Source organism: Oxyura jamaicensis, chromosome 2 (genome assembly GCF_011077185.1).
Source record: "Oxyura jamaicensis isolate SHBP4307 breed ruddy duck chromosome 2, BPBGC_Ojam_1.0, whole genome shotgun sequence".
Lineage (NCBI taxonomy): Eukaryota > Metazoa > Chordata > Aves > Anseriformes > Anatidae > Oxyura > Oxyura jamaicensis.
The window spans coordinates 31720060-31738569 of record NC_048894.1 but is presented as its reverse complement, the minus strand read 5'-3'; the positions used below and the strand labels follow the sequence as shown (position 1 = coordinate 31738569).

Below are 18510 nucleotides of genomic sequence, written 5' to 3'. Positions count from 1 at the left end.
TCTTTAACTCCAGCAGCTCGGTGCTGTGACCACTGCCCTAGGGAGCCTGTCCCAGTGGCCAACCACCCTCTGGGTGCAGAACCTTTCCCTAACCCCCAGCCTGACCCTCCCCTGTCCCAGCTCCATGCCGTCCCCTCAGGTCCTGTCGCTGTCCCCAGAGAGCAGAGCTCAGCGCCTGCCCCTCCGCTCCCCTCGTGAGGGAGCTGCAGGCTGCCATGAGGCCTCCCCTCAGCCTGCTCTGCTCTGGGCTGGACAAACCAAGGGACTTCAGCCACTCCTTGTACGTCTTGTGTTCCAGACCCTTCACCATATTTGTCACCCTCCTTTGGGCATTCTCTAATGGTTTTACATCCTTCTTATATTGTGGCACCCAAAATTGCACACAGCACTTGAGGTGAGGTCACACCAACGCAGAGCAGAGCAGGACAATCCCTTCCCTCAACAGGAGGGCAGTGCTGTGCCTGATGAACTCCAGGATATGCTTGGCCCTCCTGGCTGCCAGGGCACACTGCTGGCTCATGTTCAGCTTGCTGAACCATACCCCTAGACCATAACCCCTAGATCCCTTTCTGTGTGGCTGCTCTCCAGCCTCTCATCCCCCAGTCTGTGCGCCTATCCAAGGTTGCCCTGTCCCAGATGCAGAATCCAGCATTTGTTCTTGCTGAATTTCATATTGTTGGGTGTTTGCCCAGCTCTCTAATTTGTCAAGATTTCTCTGCAAGGCCTCTGTACCTTGAGGGATTCAACAACTCCTCCCAATTTAATGTTGTCTGCAGACTTACTAAGTACACCTTCAAGTCCTGTGTCCAAGTAATTTATGAAAGTATTGAAGAGAACTGGGCCTAAAATGGAGCCCTGCAGAACCCCACTAGTGACTGGCTGACAGCCCAACATAACCCCAATTACTATAACCCTTTGAGCCCAACTCAACAGCCAAGTATTCACATATATATATAAAACATATATATATATGACATATATATATATATAAATATAACATATATATATAACATTCATATATCTGTATGCTGGACATTTTGTCCAGAAGGATACTGTGAGAAACAATATTGAAAGCATTGCTGAAACTCAAAAAGATTAAATCAACTGTCTTTCCTTTGTCAAATAGGTGGATGATCTTGTCATAAAAGGAAACTAATTTAATTAAACAGGACTTTCCCCTCATGAACCCGTGTTGGCCAATGACAGTATTGTCTTTCAGGTGTTTTTCAACCACTCCCAGAATAATCTTCTTCATAATTTTACCTGGTACTGAAGTGAGACTGATAGGCCTATAATTACCAGGGTCTTCTTTCTTGCCCTTCTTGAAAACCGGAACACTGTTTTCCAGCTTCCAGTCAACTGGGACCTCCCCACATTCCCAATACCATAGAAAAATAATTGAGAGAGGTCTCGCAATGACATCAGCCAGCTCTTTGAATACCCTGGTATGAATCCCATCGGGCACCATAGATGTATATGCAGCCAGGTGGAGCAGCAAATCCCACAGAATATGAGGAAAAAGACTTTTGAAAAAGCAGAACAAAGCAGAAGAAAATAGGGGGAGTCAATTCTGCAGAGGAAGAAACAAACATCTATTAAAGAAATTTAGAATTAAAATGTCAGAAGTTATGCAAAAGGAACTGGCAGAATTCAGTACACAGCGCCTCTCTGTTCTTCCCCTCCTTCCCCCGCTCAGTTTATTAAGAAAAGTACAATAATTTCAGATTGACTATAGCAACAAGCAGGTCTTACAAACCACTAAAGACCTGGAAATATAACTAACGTTGTTGAAGAGCAGAAAGAAGTGTGAACAGTAATTTCCAATATATTAAACATCAATAATATGTCAGCAAGCCCACACTGATATGCTTTTGAAAAGCACAAAGATCCCAGGGACACTGAAAAACTCTCTCATTCTAACTAATAGCTAGCTTTCCACAACATCACACATCCTATTTAGCAGTAGTTTGCAGTAACTAGAAAACTGCTGGACAGTTCAGAGTTCTAGGTCTTTTCTTCATCATCTATGAATATTACCCTTCATCATCTCTATGAATATTACTTACCTCTCTTCCCCAACAGAAATGATTCTATGCCCAGTAATTCCATGAATAACTGTAGGGTTTCTGGTTTTGTAGTTAATAGAATTGATTTCATTTAAATATTCCAATATTGCTTTTAATTTCACAGTGAAAAGCAAAGCACAAAATCTGAAATCCCTGGACTTATTCCCTTTCTCAGGAAAAAAAAAAAAAAAAAAAAAAAAAAAGCAGGATTTTCACGTCCCTATGATCTTTATCTTTACATAAATATTTATAATCTACCTTTCCTAAGAGATGCAGTTATTATTTTTAAAAAATCTGGGTAAAAAGTACTATATTAAGTCAACTTTAAATGATCCATTCAGAAACGAAGCAACCTTTGTTAGACTCCTTAGAAACTGAGCTGGTATTTACATAACAGAAACAAGCCCCAGCCACACAACCATGTTAATGGAAGATATTTCAAAGCATTAGACAGAAGCAAATAACTGCAAAATACATCTATGAGTATTAATTCACCATTCAGGTATTATTTAGTATTAAAGAAAAATAAGTCTCAAAGCAACAGGTTAGTTATTCCCTTTAAAAGCAAATAAATATTTTCTTTTTCTGTCTGATGCTTTTTATACATACAGATCAGTTCAGAACATGCAATGGCAACAGGATGTAAACATTTCCTTAATGATCATACAATTTATAACAAGCAAAGCAAACAACCAAACATCAGTACCTTCCCCTGCTGGGATTCAGCATTTACTTTATAGCTCTACAGATTAGCAAGAGCCTGGTCCCTTAAGGTTCAGATCAATTTAACAGGTTACAGTGCTGTTGCAAGTCAATGTTGCTACACAGGAGACCTATTCATTGCATCATCCTACAACCTAAGGAAATACTTATGTGCACTGGTACTGCAAACAAATCCTATCTAAAGGGGTTTGTCAGATAGTATTTGAATAAAACGTGTAATGCTTGCATGTGCCACATCAGGTCTTTTAATGGTCTTTCTGACAATTTAAGTATCAAGGGAAAGCAATTCTCAATAAATATTTCCTCTACTTACTGCACCACAGCACAGAGCTTCTAGTAATAGAAATGCCTCAAGGACTTACAGATCATGTTGTAAAAATACAGATAAATTTAGTATAATACACAATACTTGAAGGCTCCTATAGCATTTCAGACTTTTTCACTCCCAGAACAGGCCATCTGTGAAGCGGACTGTCCCATAACATTCAGTCACAGTAGCACTGCTTTACCATTTTGCCTCTCCCTTTTTTTTTTTTTTTTTTTAAAGGTATACTTATCTTCCATGTAAACAATATTTATATGAACATACATAAGCTATCTATATGCAGGCTAGATGAACTGTAGATTAAAAAGTAGAATTACAATTCTGTTGTAATCTACTATGACTTAAAATACTGATGTTTACAATATGTTACAAACAATTTAACTGGCCTTACACAGAAGGCACATAGACTGGTATTTAAATGTAGTATATACCACACAATAGAAAAAGTGTTTTAAATACCACTTATAATATGTCAACATACTGTTTTTTAGAAGGACCTGTAATGTTCAATACACGTTCAATGCTTGGTAGTCCCTTAATGAAACCTACTTAATATTCTTACGTTCAGTATATTGCCCATTCTCTTACTTGCGCACTATTTGGAGCAGATTTTGGGGATGGGAGTCTTAATTTTTCTGTGAGATATCATATCCTGCTCACAGCTCTGCTATCACAGGACTCGAACATGCTTATGGACTTCCCTTCCTGGACTGCTGTGCGAAGCCATAAGATTGTTATTTTGCAGTGGGAAGATGAGCTAAGGAGTAAGTAGGATTTTAAAAATAAAATAATAATTGGATGCCTAGTTTGAGATTCTAGCGGCTTTGCATTATAAGAGAACTTCTGTACTGTGTCATGCGTGAGGTCTAGCCATCTAGTGTGAAAATTTGTTACTTAATAGCTTGTATATAGCTCTTAATAGCTTGTATATAGCTCTTAATAGCTTGTATATAGCTCTTAATAATTCAAAGTGCAGATTTGTTCCTGTAGGAGCTGTGCATAGTCTGCCATGTTCATATGCAATTCTACCTCTTAAAAACTGTAGAAAAGTTGAGATGTATAAGAGAGGTTTACTAAATAGCTAATAACTGTCATAAAAGGACAGAATATCAACTTATAAAAACTATTTAGAATGGATGTATACAACCCATGTATGTTTCACATACACGGACAAGTAAAAATAGGAAAGCATAAAGACTCTACTTGTAGTAAAAAATTCACTCCAATTATATCCTGTGCAAGCTTGCCAACAAATTCTTTTTAAAATACAAAGTACCTGAAAGGGCTAACTTAGTATGTAATAATTTCTTACTCAAAATTGGCAACTCACTATGTTGCTCATGCTGTTGTTCAGTGTTTCAGCTATTTCTTAATCTACCATGTTCCATCAGCAGGAGAGATAAAACCATGATCGCTAATTCTGAAATTATTCCAGAATATTTCTATTCTGCAGCAGAATGCTCTAAGTATGGCCAATAGAACGTAAGTGGTAGACTCATTAAGAAATCTGTAAAGCTATAAAATTTAGCAAAATCTTATCCTTTGGTGCATGTCACAAGATTAGCATGCTTTAGTTTGTTTTTTCCCCTTTCAGGTCAATCACTGGCTTAATTTTTCACAGAACCTTTTTTGTGTCAAAAACAGTTAACCTGTTTTCACACTTAATTAATTAAAACAAGACTCAATATGATGCACACTAAAGTAATGTCAAAATTGCTGATGGAACTCAGTTAGGGATGTTGGATACTGAAAGTCTAGGAAGAGAGACCCCTAAGGGCTAGATTTGAAGATATTAAGGCATCTAATCTCTACTAACAGCAACGTTTATGAGCTGTCTAAATACAAGTAACCTGGTTATATTGAATGTTTCTCCTTTATTCAATTTAAAATGACAGCAGACAGGAATACATATTTGCAATATGTTTCTTCATAGCAACGAAAATATTGGAAATTTTACTTCCTTTTTGTGAAAACTAATTTCACTTCTGGTTATTGGTTTCCACAGATCATCTACTGCAAGAAAAGAATCATTAAAAAGATGCTAAATTGACTGGAGTATCCTGGAATTTGGGAAATTTAGGAAAGTTCAAGATTATTTCATATTAGCCACCACTGGGATACAGAAAAAATAAAGACATGCCTTTCTACTGAATGCCCCATGCTGTTTTCTATGGATAATTCACCACGTGGACCACACTGCATGCACTATAAGAAAAAGAGGCCTAGTATGAAACCCAGCTGTTTACTCAATGTAAGAGCAATTACTGCCAATTTTCAACTCTACAATCAACAATTATCCAAGAAACCCCAACGAATTACATTTCTATGAGATAGGGCATGTAGCAGATAAATACAGCTTAATATTACAGTGTTTTCCCCAATGCTTTTATAAGCTATTTGAACAAAACCAAAGCAGTCATAAAATAAGCCACCTGTAAAGGGTTATTTTACCAACTGTACTAGAAATAGATACTTGAAGTGTGGGTGAATGAAGTGTGAACCATATGCGACGTTGCACAGATTTGAGCTGGGGACTCTCACTCCTGAAAAGGACTGAAGTCAAAGCATGTTCCATATGCAACATTCTTCTTTGGAAGTTTGAGCACTGACTACAGATAATAATGGTTCACTTTTTGCTACAGGTTCACCTGCGGTAACTCATTTTTCAAGCATGAGATAAAGCTCATTCAGAAACCATTGTTAATTATGCATCCATAAATGAGGAAGCTCTGCAGAGAATGCCCAATGTGTGCAAATACAGCTTTAGAGCTAAAAATGAAAACAGAATACCATCTGCACTCTTTCTTTAAAGATGGCAACTGTGCAATTAATCATTTAATGACTAAAAACAAGTATTAAGAATTAAAAATATTAAGATGCTTATTCATGTCCAGAGGTGATTTTTCAGTTTATTAATAAAATTTACAAAAATATTTAGACAGCACTGTAGAATTATACCAGCTTTAAAATTTATCTGAGATAAGGTACCCCCCAAAATAGCATTTTCTACATGCACAGCCTTCATCTTGTTTTATAAGACAGTGGTATCTTATAAAGTGCAGCTGGCATATCAGTCGCTTGCCAAATCCATTCCATCAACACCAAGTTCTGCACATCCTAGTGCAGGACAGTGTTCTGCACGAGTGAGGTATAAAAATAAAGAAGCAAACTGACCTGGTTGTGTTGTGGAGCTCATTGCTCTTGATGGAATGATAACTTGTTAACGGTGTAAAGCCAAACTGTGGCAGAAGTTGTTCAGATTTTGAGGTTTTGCCTGAAGTGGGGTAAATCTGTATAAAATAAAGAAAAAAACATCTTTGACCTATATGTTAACAATATGCTATTTTAAGGGATAATGATTATGTCAGCCATACTTAAACAGAACATCTGAAATCTTTTTCAAAACTACATGTTCTTTCATATACATTTTTGCTCTAAATTCAAAAGCAAAGGACCACTGAAAGTAAGACTAAAGCTAGTATTTTTCAAGCTTCAGGGTAGTCTAGATACAAATTTCTATTATTGTTCATCTGCAGTCACACAAAAATATAAGAAAGTAAAGATTGAATTGGTCATTTATTTTTTCAGTAAGATCAGGGAATTTTAAGACCTGTAAAGTTTGAAAGATTGAGGAAGAAGAGGGATCACATCTTTTCAGCTAAGCAGCAGCCAATTCATAGTTTTACTGCAGACATTTGCAGTCAGCCTTGAAATGTGAATGTGCAGAAGCAGATCAGTATTCAAAAGCTTTTCTGGAAAATGTACTACTTCCTTTATCTCCAATGTTTATATAGTTTAGAATAGAACTTGTTGAAGTAATTAGCATAGTCGAATGGATCTCCCACTTACTAGCTAATGACATCTCTTGACACCACCAAGATAGTTGCTAATAGTGTGGGCTGCTCGAGAGTAGGGCAAGGAATTTTTTGCAATTTCTCTGAATCTTTTCACAGTCCTACTGCATTCTCAGTTCAATGCAGAAGCAGAGGCAATGGTGTTCCTCTAATATTTTCATCTGCTGGCAGTTTAAAGCTGCAAAGAGGAGGCTTTCAGGAAACTAAAATATATTTTCATTCAAGCATGATATGCGCAACATAATGGGAGAGAGGAGAAGGGTGTAGTGCATTACGATGACTGTGACTACCCTATTCAGCCACTGCTCCTGAAGCATCGAAGCAGTCAAAGATATTCTTAGTGCTGAATATCTTAGCAGCTTTTGTCACTTTTTTAAACCACCAACTGCACATTTAGTTTCAAGTTGAGCTCAGCCAAATTTTTAGATAGTATATTGTATTTTATAATATAATTATAATATAACCAATTTTAATCATTTAACTATAGCATCACTATCATTTGAGAAAGGAAAAAAATCACACATTTAGATACATAACTTCTGCTTTCATGTCCACTAAAGTAGCCTGTTCAAACACTCATGTTATTTGGACACATCCAATGTTCCAGCAGACAGCATCTGGAAAACTTAAGATTCATGATACTTCATGGAAATGCCGAGTCCTTTTCTTTGCTTACCTTGTGCATCAAGTTTCATGAAACATCACATGCAACCACTATTAAACTGAACAGACTGCACTGTTAGCCTAATCCAAAACCTCTGCTTGTGCATATCTTTACGCTGACTGAGGCAGGCAAGTTACTTCCCCATCTAGCTCCAGGAAATGTCAGTGAGTACAAGTGCGTAATTCAGGCCAGCAGAGTTCCAACATGATTATTTAATTTCATAGAGCTCATTATTAACTTAGCAGCTACACAGATAATGAAGAACATTGTCCATGAACCCAACAGCCATTTACTCAGTATCCAGCCTCAGTCATTGACTATGTGGTACCTCACAGAAAGTAGACCTCACAGAAGATGTATATTAATGTTTAACTGTGGCCTTTATTAGAATGAGTTTTCAGTAGAGATTTAAACTAAACATAACGGAGAAGCCTGAACATTACATTTTGACAACATTCTAATGAAAACTCTTCTATGATCACCCTAACCAAAACTATTCTAACTTCAATTCACGTAGACCCTCACAGATACTCAGATAATATCAGATATTTTGAGCTAGTGTAACCAGAGAATAGGCAGTCAGTTCAAACTGCATTCTCAAGCAGCTAAACTTTCACTTCACATTAACAAATCTTCACTTTTTTCCCCAATAAAAATAACTGCATGTAATTTGTAATACCTGTACATGCCCGGCATGCTCCTTTCAGTGTGGATACTGATGCTCCACACTCCCTCAATACAACAGTACCACCCATCCTGAACTCTACATTAGGGATGCCAGTTTTGCTAAAACTCTGGAGAGAAAGAAAAAAAAAAAAAAAAAAAAAAAAAATCTGCTTCAAAGGTTTCCCATTCTTTTCTGGGGCAAGAGCACTTATTCCTGGTGGAGAAAGATGAGGTTAGGGAAGACTTAAACAAGGCAGACATACAAAAATCCATGTGAGCTGATGAGATGGATGCTCCCAGGAGTGCATCCTATTAGAAAGCAAAAGTTACTTCTCTCTTCAGGAAGGGAAATGAGGAGAATATGGAGAACTACAGACCAGTCAGCCTCACGTCGATTCCTGGGAAGGTGATGGAGCAAATCATCATAGAAACTATTTCCAAATACCTGAAGCAGAAGGCAGCGATGCAAAGTAGTCAACATGTACTTACGAAAGAGAATCATGCTTGGCCAGCCTGGTAACAACCTGGATTAGGTGAGAGGAGTGTCTGTGGCTTATCTTGACTTTAGCAAGGCTATCAGCTCTGTCTCCCATACCATCCTCACAGAAAAAAAAAATATGGTGAAATACAGATAGATAAGCGGACAGTGAGGTGGGGTGGAAACTGGCTGAGCTGCCAGGTTGTGACCTGCAGCCCAAAGTTCAGCTAGACAGCACTCTAGTGAGTACCCCAGAGATGGATACTGGTGCCAGCACTGTTTTTCACCAATGACCTGGCTGATGGTGCAGATCATAATACTCAGCAAGCCTACAGGTTCTTCAAAACCGAGTGTTTGACAGAGCAGATGCTTGTTCGGCCATTCAGAGGGACTTCAATGAACTTCAAAGGGATGAGGAGGAAGGCTACTTGGGTGGTGTCTGTGGGAGAAGGTAAAGGGCTGCCACGTGCTGCTCACAGCTACTCCTGAATCAGCCCCACTGCAGGCCAAAGCTGAGCCTCTCATTGAAGTTTGTGGAGCCTCTCTTTAAACATACTTAAGGGCAGAAAACACCATCCAAAGAGAGAAGGGGTGGGAGGCAGCAAAACAGTGAGACACCGTGGGAGCACCAAGGCCAGCAGAGTAGGAGGTGCTCCGTGGCAGTGCAGATGATCCCTGCAGCCCATGGAGGACTCACAGAGAAACAGACACTGCTGAAGGAACTGCAGCTTGTGGAGAACCCACACCAGAACAGAGTGAGAGGAAAGGAGCAGAGAGAAGCTGCTGCACCCTGAGCACAGCCACCCCCTCCTCACTGCCTCCCTGAAGGGACAAAGAGCAACCTGTGGTGATAACAAGGGTGGGCAAAGAGGCCCCGGGGAGTGAAGCTATGCCTGGGAAAGGGGGAAGAAAGGTGTTTTCCCTAAGCATGCAAATGTCTGGGGGTTGTAATGCTTGTTTCTCAATACTTAGTGAGTACTCATATATTTGTATTAATTGGCAATACATTTGTCCAAATTGAGTCTGTTTTGCCCACAATGATAGTTGCAGAGTGATCTCCCTGTCTTTATCTTGACTTACAAGCTCTCTCATCCCTGTTCTTCCTATCCTCTTTCCAATCCCGCTTTGGGGACCAAGCGAGCAGCTGGGTGGGAGCATGACTGCCAGCTGGGGGCAACCCACCACAGTGGGCCATCGGGAATTTCAGGAGGCTCAATGGAAAGTGCAAAGTCCTACAACCCAGGGAGGAATAACCACACACACTACTACACATTGAGGGCCAACCAGCTGAGGGGCACTGGGAAGAAATTCAAGAGATCTTCAAGCCTGACTGTATACCATCTGGAGCAGCTTGCTGTTGTAGTTGACCTAGCTGTGAGGATGAGGTTGGACTAGGTATCTCCAGAGGTCCCTTCCAACCTCAGCTACTCTGCCATTCCGCAGTGTGGAAGTTCAGAAATTTTCCCTTCTAAGACCACCACGGACAGCACCACCAAATATTCGTTGAGGTTAAACCTGCTGCGAATAACTCCCACATAATAAAGCATTCTGCTGGGATCACCGTAAAAAGATTTCTGCTAACGAATTTTGTGAATTCAACTGCATTGGTAGTCTTATATTTTATGAAGCGATGTTGGCACCTTGCCCAATACTCTTTTCATATAGTTCCTGTAAATGCAAAGCTTTCATTAAGCCAAGTGCGGTTGTTCAGATTCAGTTTTAACAACTCTTTGCAACTATGATACAAGGCTCATATTGTCAAAGCTAACATTTAGAACCATGAAAAATTCCACGTCATCATGTGCAGAATTATACCACAACAGACACTCTTATTCAAGTGCACTTCTGCTGATAAGCTGATATGCTTCATTTCTTTTATTTTACTGCAGGAATGTCATACTGTAAACGAGACAGCATGAACTGCAGTGCCACATACTTTTTAATGTTAGCACTGAACCAAAGGAAAAAAAAGAATAGTGCTGGCCACAGTAGATTTAAATTCTGTGTGGGGTACAACAGCTAATGCGAGATGTATTTATACTTCATTTCTACCCACAAAAAACAGCATACAGCTCCCAGTTTGTCAAATCATGTAGATAAGCAAGTGGTTCCAGGATTCAGTATAGATTATCTGCACTCCCTAAAGCAATCCACTTTTAACTGGATAATAATTCATCTCTTCCTTTTTTAGCCAAATTATCAAATTGTCATATCTAGGTTGGAAAAGACCTTCAAGATCACTGACTTAACCTACTGAGTCCCATCACTAAATTTTGTCCCTTAGTGCTACAACTTGGCCATAGCCCAATCCACAGCAAATTAACTTCTACCTTCATATGTCACTGGAAGTGATGTGCATGTGACTTAGATTTGCTCACCTAGGAACAATCATCCTGCTCCTATTGCTTCAAAAGGAATTAACTTAGTAGTTTGTGTACTCCAAGGACTGATGCAGCTTTGAAATTGCTACAGAAGAAAGAGAATTTAGATCTTCATGCCTAGTGGCCACCATAAAGCTTATGTTTCCTATGACTATAAATAGTTGCAACGTTTACAAACAGAAATAAGCATATCAAGTTAATACCATTCATTTAAACTGTCATCTTTCACTGTGCTATCCCAAGACTATATTCACTGACTACCTTTCTTCTATCTCGTGCCTATACTTCAAAATTATTTTGGGAACTGGGTTTCTGAAACAGAATATACTGAAAACAAAATAACAGAATTCAGATAAAATAGATATTTCTACTTCCCTCTTCCCCAAGATTATTTTTTCAGATACACTTTTGAAATAGTTTCATAGGCACATAGTTTTCAAGACTACCTCCCAACGACATCTTCCAGATCTTTCTCTTCCAGCAGGGTTCTCTATCCCACTCAAAAACATGTCTATTTGTAAAGAGGTTTAGCAAATCATTGTGCAAAACCTTGCAGATAAACATACAGAATGCTACATTTCATTCGGTTTTGAACATGACAGGTTCCCTGGTAATCTAATTGATTCTCTGCTGGATATACAGTTTTAAAATAGCTTTCAGTTAATTATTGCCAAAATTGTTGTCTCATATTTGTGATCAAAATGCTGTAGGTCATTCACCTCAAGGATCACAAGAAAAGTCACTTCTTCTCACAACAGCTTGTGTGTTAAAAAACTAAGCACCTACAACTGCTTTGAGAATTAATACGAATCCTATTGTCCATTGAGCAGTTTAGCAAACCACATGATTAAAAAAAAATTGAAAAAAAGCCAACAACTGATCTCTACAGTGCATGAATAACGTAATGGTTAAACAAGAACACTGCTTCCAAGTGACTGTTTTGTTTTATTTTGCACAAAAAGAATCTTGAATAATATTCCAACTATATATAGTGAAAATCAGAAATTAAACATAATCAACCTATAGACCTTGTGAAAAGTACTGCATAACAATATAAAGACTGGAAGACAAATTACAGTAAACTAGCACTAAATTCACCCACATAAACCAAATGCAGAGTACCAAAATCCAACCCTTCTAACTTCATATGAACCTTCAGAGTTTGATTGGAAAGTGAGTGTGAAAAAGGAGAAAATTAGGATCACACTTGTTTATAATTCACACCACCATTTCTTAACACAAAGCCCTTAAAAGCATCACATCAAACGGAATTTGTTACTGATGGCTGTATCTTCTGTCACTTCATTTTTACATTTGGTTTACAAATATAAGAATAAGGTAGACTAAAGCCATGACAATATGCAGCATAACACGATTGGGTAGTGACCTTTACATTCAAGTATAGTACAGATTTCTTAGCAGCATTATCAAAGTCTAGTCCAAGAGACTAGAATTCCCCCTTTCAGTGGGAATTTAAGGCTTCTATAGAACAAAGCTTTCAGTATCCAGAGCTCAGTACAGGATTAAATATTTTACAATAAGGTATTCAGGTACCTTACTCTTAATTAGGTGTCTGCTGAAAAACTTTTTGAAGTCAATAGCAGCTACATATGTTGACAGGTTTGGTATTAAAGAACTGTTCCAGCAACAAGTTGAAGACTGTCATAATTTTACTTCCCCGTTAAAGTCATGTTTGACATGTAATGAATGCCTAGCACAATAGTTTTTGTTTGTTTGTTTTGTTTTAAACAGAGCCTGTACAGAATTCACAGCTAGACTAACATATAGCTAGTTGTAAATCACAAACATGTACGTATACAGGGTGGCAGGGGACGCACCATGTGACACAGAAGGGCGATTAGGACCATATAGTCCCTTCATCTCCCACCAGGAACATGCAGAACATGCAAGAACATGCAGATGGTGATGAACAAGAACATGATAGTGATGTGTCTCAGGGCACATCAGCTGCATGCCCACAAAGCCACCAGCCTCTCCTCCTACCCATTGGAATTGGGCTGCCTTTGCTGGGTGCGGAAGTTAAAGAGCCAGGAAATTCACATTATTTCTTCTGAAATATGACATCACTGTATTTTTCCAGTTACGCATGTACAGTATCACACCTCACATGTTGTGAGCATACTGTTCATGTGGTTTCAGACTTCCTAGAAGACAAATTCTGCTTTCTGAAGCCCTCTCAAGCTAGCAAGAGAACCACACAAACCATTTCTGAACAGCACGATGTGATGATGCCATCCACCAGAAATGAGCCTTAGGCCTCCATCATCAGGATCAAATAGCGTGCTGCTAAGCAGCTGCCTCGACAGTACAACATATTGGTACCAGCATCTGCTCAGTTTCCCAGTGAAGCCAGTTGGCAATAGGATCTGTCTGTCTGAAAGCAACCTTTTTTTTTTTTTTCAGAGACTTGCACAAGCAGTGTGAGCTCTGTGCTATTTACCTACACTGACGCTTTACTCAGGAGATATTTGAGGGAGGCAGGACTTCAATGATTTATTATCAATTATGGTCAACAATTTATTCATCCACTGATAACTCCCCCCCCCCAAAAAAAAAAAAAAAATCTCTAAAAATGCATGAGAATAAATGTAATCATAAACCATGAGAATTATTATCTGGTTATATTAGAATACAGAAAGGAAAGAAGGAAAGGTCACAGCCTGTTTATTCTAGGTACGCACACACACAGAATAAACCATAGCCTTTCCCTTCTAGATAACTCAGATAAACCTAACACATAATAAAGTAGATGTTACTCTGCCCTTTACTTGCAAAGACAGAGTAAATAAAAAACAGGGGAAAATGTCTTTACCTGAAGATCCTCATCTACAGTTATCTGAGAGGCTCAGCACCTGAATATGAGACATCAGAGCACCAATGCTTCACACAGAAACGCACATTTGCATTTCTGCAACATACTTATTTAGAATAACAGGCTAAAAGTCATGAAACCAAATTATTCACATACCTATGCGAGTCTGTCTCAGACAAACTCTACAGGGAGAAACTGTTAATCTAGAAGAGGAAGCCTCCAAAGGGAGTCTCAGACAATCGCCCTCTATATGAATCACTCTCACTCAGATCTTTTAAAAAAATATTTTCTTAAAGTGATAACTTCAGACTAACAAGAGAATCAACATAGTAGAGGGACTATAGGCACATAAGAGATGTTAGCGAGCTTAGTAGGAAATAGAGGCAACTTTTACGTGTTTTTTTTTTTTCATAACTGTGATGCATTATGAGAAACATCCAATGTTATTTCATATGTTAAAAGCAGCCAAGTCAAAATTTTCCATTTAAACCTACTATAGAGAAGTAAATTTATCTGCGTAGAAGCAGGATGATGATTGTCTGTTTTAAGTTACAAAGAATCCTCTGGTTTTTGTTGCCTAATAGCCAAGGATTTTTCGGTTCATTGAAAGTAAATTTCAGTCAAATTTTCCTCGGGTAAAGCAAATGGATAACCAGACACAAGTTTTTAATACATAAACTTCTGATAAAATTTTATATTTGCTGTCAATGAATTTTATCAAAGTGTGGAACAATTTTTATACTAGTTTCTACATATATTAAGATTCAATTTTGACTTCCTGATGTCTAAACATTTCACTAATGCCATGTTTTTAAGAACTTGTCCTTTAGTGGTAGATTTCTTTACAGTAGAGCTTTTGCTTTTCTTCATAAGATAATTTTACAGCTAAAACTGGTGTAACAGTGTGGTTCAGCAGGGACTAAGCGACACATGGAAGTTTGATCAATACTTTGGCACTTCCAGCAGTGGAATACAAGCCAAGAAAACACTTTCTCCATCGGGTAGTTAAACCAGATCTCAAGCAGAAAAGGTTATTTTTATGCAGAATTAGTTTTCTGTGAATTCACCAATGTCACTGAAAAAAAAATAGCAAACATTATATTTGCTTGTTTATAATTTAATAACATGACATAACTTTCATACAGGAACTTACCAGCCACAATACAAAAGAATTTTTGGTGCACCCAACTGATGAACTGAACTCATAAAGCAGAGCTTAGGAGAAAATCCTGACCTCTGCTGCAAGCCCACACGGCTAAAAACATTTATAAGTGTCATGGAAAGAAAGTCCTCTTCAGAAGGGTTATAAAAAAAAATGTTCTGACCAAGTTCTTGTCAACTCTCTCTCACTGTCTGAAGTTTGAAGAGAAAAAAAAAAAAAAAAAGAAAGAAAAAAATGACCCAGAAGTTGTCAAATCAACTGCCCCCAGCTTTTCCCCCATCAGATACCGTGGGTGTACACAGTGTCGCAGATGTTTTAATGCAAATATTTATGTACATCCAGTTAATCACACACAAGCTTACAAATTCATGTATCTCAGATATGCTTATCAGTTCCAAGAAAAAAGTTTTAAAAACACGTACCTAATGATAAGCTACAGGCAAATCTCACTTAGGAAAACAAATTCTCTATCCATTTACTTTTGCACATAGTTACATACATAAAAAGAATTAATTTTCTTCTTATCAAGTGACTCAGTTTCCCTTCTTTTTGCAGTTATAACAATAGCAAGTATTTCAGTTTGAAATATTTCACACACAGTCATTTCAGTTTCAACCATGTGGACTTGTTCTTTCAGGGCTAGAACTTGATTTTGAATTGCAGATTTAATATACTCGAAACCTCAAGAAATATCACAGCTGAAACCACCAGGTCTCACAAAGACTTAATAAAAAAAAAAAATGAAAAGAAAACCATCGTGCTGTACAACAACTACAACAAAAGAGTATGTAAATGCAATAAAACCTCACTCAATTCAGGTGAAAAGAAAAACACAAGCACATCTGAGGCTCAAAAAGCTCAGCACTTGTTCTCACTTACACAAGAGCAATCTGACTGCATGAAAACAGTTTGAATTAAAATGAAGTTTTGGCAAATACATCAGGAGGTGCACTGCAAAACACTGCATCTGTCATTAAAAGAGACACAGAGAGAGAGAGAGAATACACATAAATACACATAAAGATGTTTAAACACATCAAAATTTTAGTTTTTTTCTTCCTACTCTGTCATGAAGAGCAACAACCCAAATACCAATGGAACAGACCACATCTTCAAACAGATATGCTAAATTCAGTTGTTGGCCCCCAGGTTTTGTTAATTTTGTTAATTCAGAGCTCTTAGATGTGAAAGAAGGAGTTTGGTGTTTCTTTTTTATTCTTTGGAAATGAACAGGCAGGAGACACCAACCAGTTAACCAATCACCAAATTCATTTTATGCTTCAATGAGACTTGCTTTTGTCTCTAATGGATAAAACAAACAGCAAAAGGAATGACTACCTCCCTATTAAAAATAATAATGAGTGTTCAGCCCTGTCTTAACTGGTAGGTTACAGAGCACAGTCTGTGACTTATCCAAATCTATCATAGGCAGATTTGGGGTTGTTCCCCCCACCGTTAATCACAGGCATTAGGTAATACAATGATTCTAATTTCTGCTGCATAGCCTTAAGAGGCCAGTAGCATCTGAAACTGATGGGGAAATATGTCAACATAAATATAAAAAATAAAAATAATAATAATAAAAGATTTTCCGGTTGCAGAAGCAATTCTAAATCAAACCATCACCTGTCAAAGTAATGTAAACAAAGCTAATGTCAAACAAAATAGGACATTTCTTAAGCCTTTGGGATTCAAACAAAAGTGCACGTACAGATTAGCAGAGGCACAGAGGCAGGAAGGGGACACAATGGATGGTGGAGGTGGAAACACAGTGTGGTTTCCAGCATACTTTTTTTTTTTTTTTTTTTGGGGGGGGGGGGGAGGGGGGGAGATGGCAAACAACTTTTCTCATGTAGCTTTCAGAGAGATGGATGTTCCATCCATCCAGACAAATCCAAAACTGCAGTCACAATCTGTAATTCCTAGCACACTTATTGCTCCATTCTGAAAGAACTGGAGGATAAAAACACAGATGTAAGGTTTGTGAATATGCCAGAGAGGAAGAGGTTTTTAGTGGTTTACAAGATATTCAATACAGAATTTAACAGTCCAGTTTTCAGAAAGATCATGTTTCTAATGGACAGAAATACAATTTCTACCTACCCTCCCCCCCATCCTCCTTATATAAAAAAGTTACCTGGGTATCCAAATGAACCATCGCCTGCCCTTCAAGCATAAATCACTTTGGTAACTGCATTTCTATAGAAAAGGCGAAGTTAATGAAAGTGGTCAGGGATATTTTTTTTTCCACAACAGGCAGGAAGCATAAGAAAAAATAATTAAAATTATAGCATTATATTTGGATTTACTGCCAAACCCATGTAGCAAGTAAATCCAGATGCACGAACAGGAATAGATTTTATGTCCTTCAGCTGGCAGAGCTCCAACAACCTGTCCGCAGCCCCTGACAGCTCGTACAGCTGCAGATTTCCTGCCTTAGCCTCTTGACGGCAGGCACTTCACTCCATGTTTTGTAAGCTCACCTACCAGACAGCAAATTCAACTAGTAATGAGCCTCACCAGAAGCTTCATCATAATGTTCAAGGACATTATGCATGCCATATACAGCGGACTTAGAGCAAACAAATATCCCATTAAGTGCTTTCCAGTGTATCCAGATTTTTTCAACTTAAGTTTTTTAAAATATATATATATATATATTTTAAATAACACTAATTAAATTCCTCCTGACCTATGGAGAACTTCTCGTTCAGATTTCCCTAAACAAAATTACTTTAAACTAAAACCTAACAGGAAATATGTAAGCAAGAACAGAAAAAAGATACCTAAAGGAAAAGGCCTAACCTAATCCATCACTAAATAATGAAAATTATTTAATAAAGACATTTGCTTAAATAAAGGCACAGACATTCACACTGAAAAAGTCCTTTATTTGACTTCAGCTATGCTTTATTGGCAATATAGAGTTTGAGCTTAAAACTAGTAATTATAGAACAACTACACAGTCCCACAACTAGAAGAAGCTGCCTTCTTCATGAATGTAAACAACCCTAACCATAGACCTGTGGCTAAAAGATCCTGCATAAAACCGGATGAGGTCTCCTGAGAAATGACTTCAGTGATGCCATCTCCTTTCAAAACCCACTCAAATTCTGAGTGAGCCAAATCTCAGGTCATTTCAGGATCACAAAACAAGAACCAGGCTCATGTGGCGTAAGCCTTCTTTTAACTCAGGATTGAGTGCAACCATGATGCGCTATGCAGGATTTGTGACTAAAGATGTGTCTGATTAATAAATTAACTCTGAAAATTAAGAAAATATATGACCTAGTTAAGTGACTAAAATAAAAATAAAATAAAATAAAATAAAATAAAATAAAATAAAATAAAATAAAAT

At 37.9% G+C, this 18510-nt stretch overlaps 1 protein-coding gene across 2 annotated transcripts in view; it reads right to left on the bottom strand.

The window, feature by feature from the left end:
• Window positions 1-18510, bottom strand: part of HDAC9 (histone deacetylase 9) — a 489684-nt gene that overhangs the window by 445250 nt on the left and 25924 nt on the right. For both annotated transcript variants that reach the window (XM_035316621.1, XM_035316620.1), the window contains exon 2: window positions 6289-6404. In XM_035316621.1, coding sequence (XP_035172512.1) covers window positions 6289-6310 — 22 coding nt within the window. In that variant the 5' untranslated portion in view covers window positions 6311-6404. The remainder of the gene's footprint in view (window positions 1-6288; window positions 6405-18510) is intronic.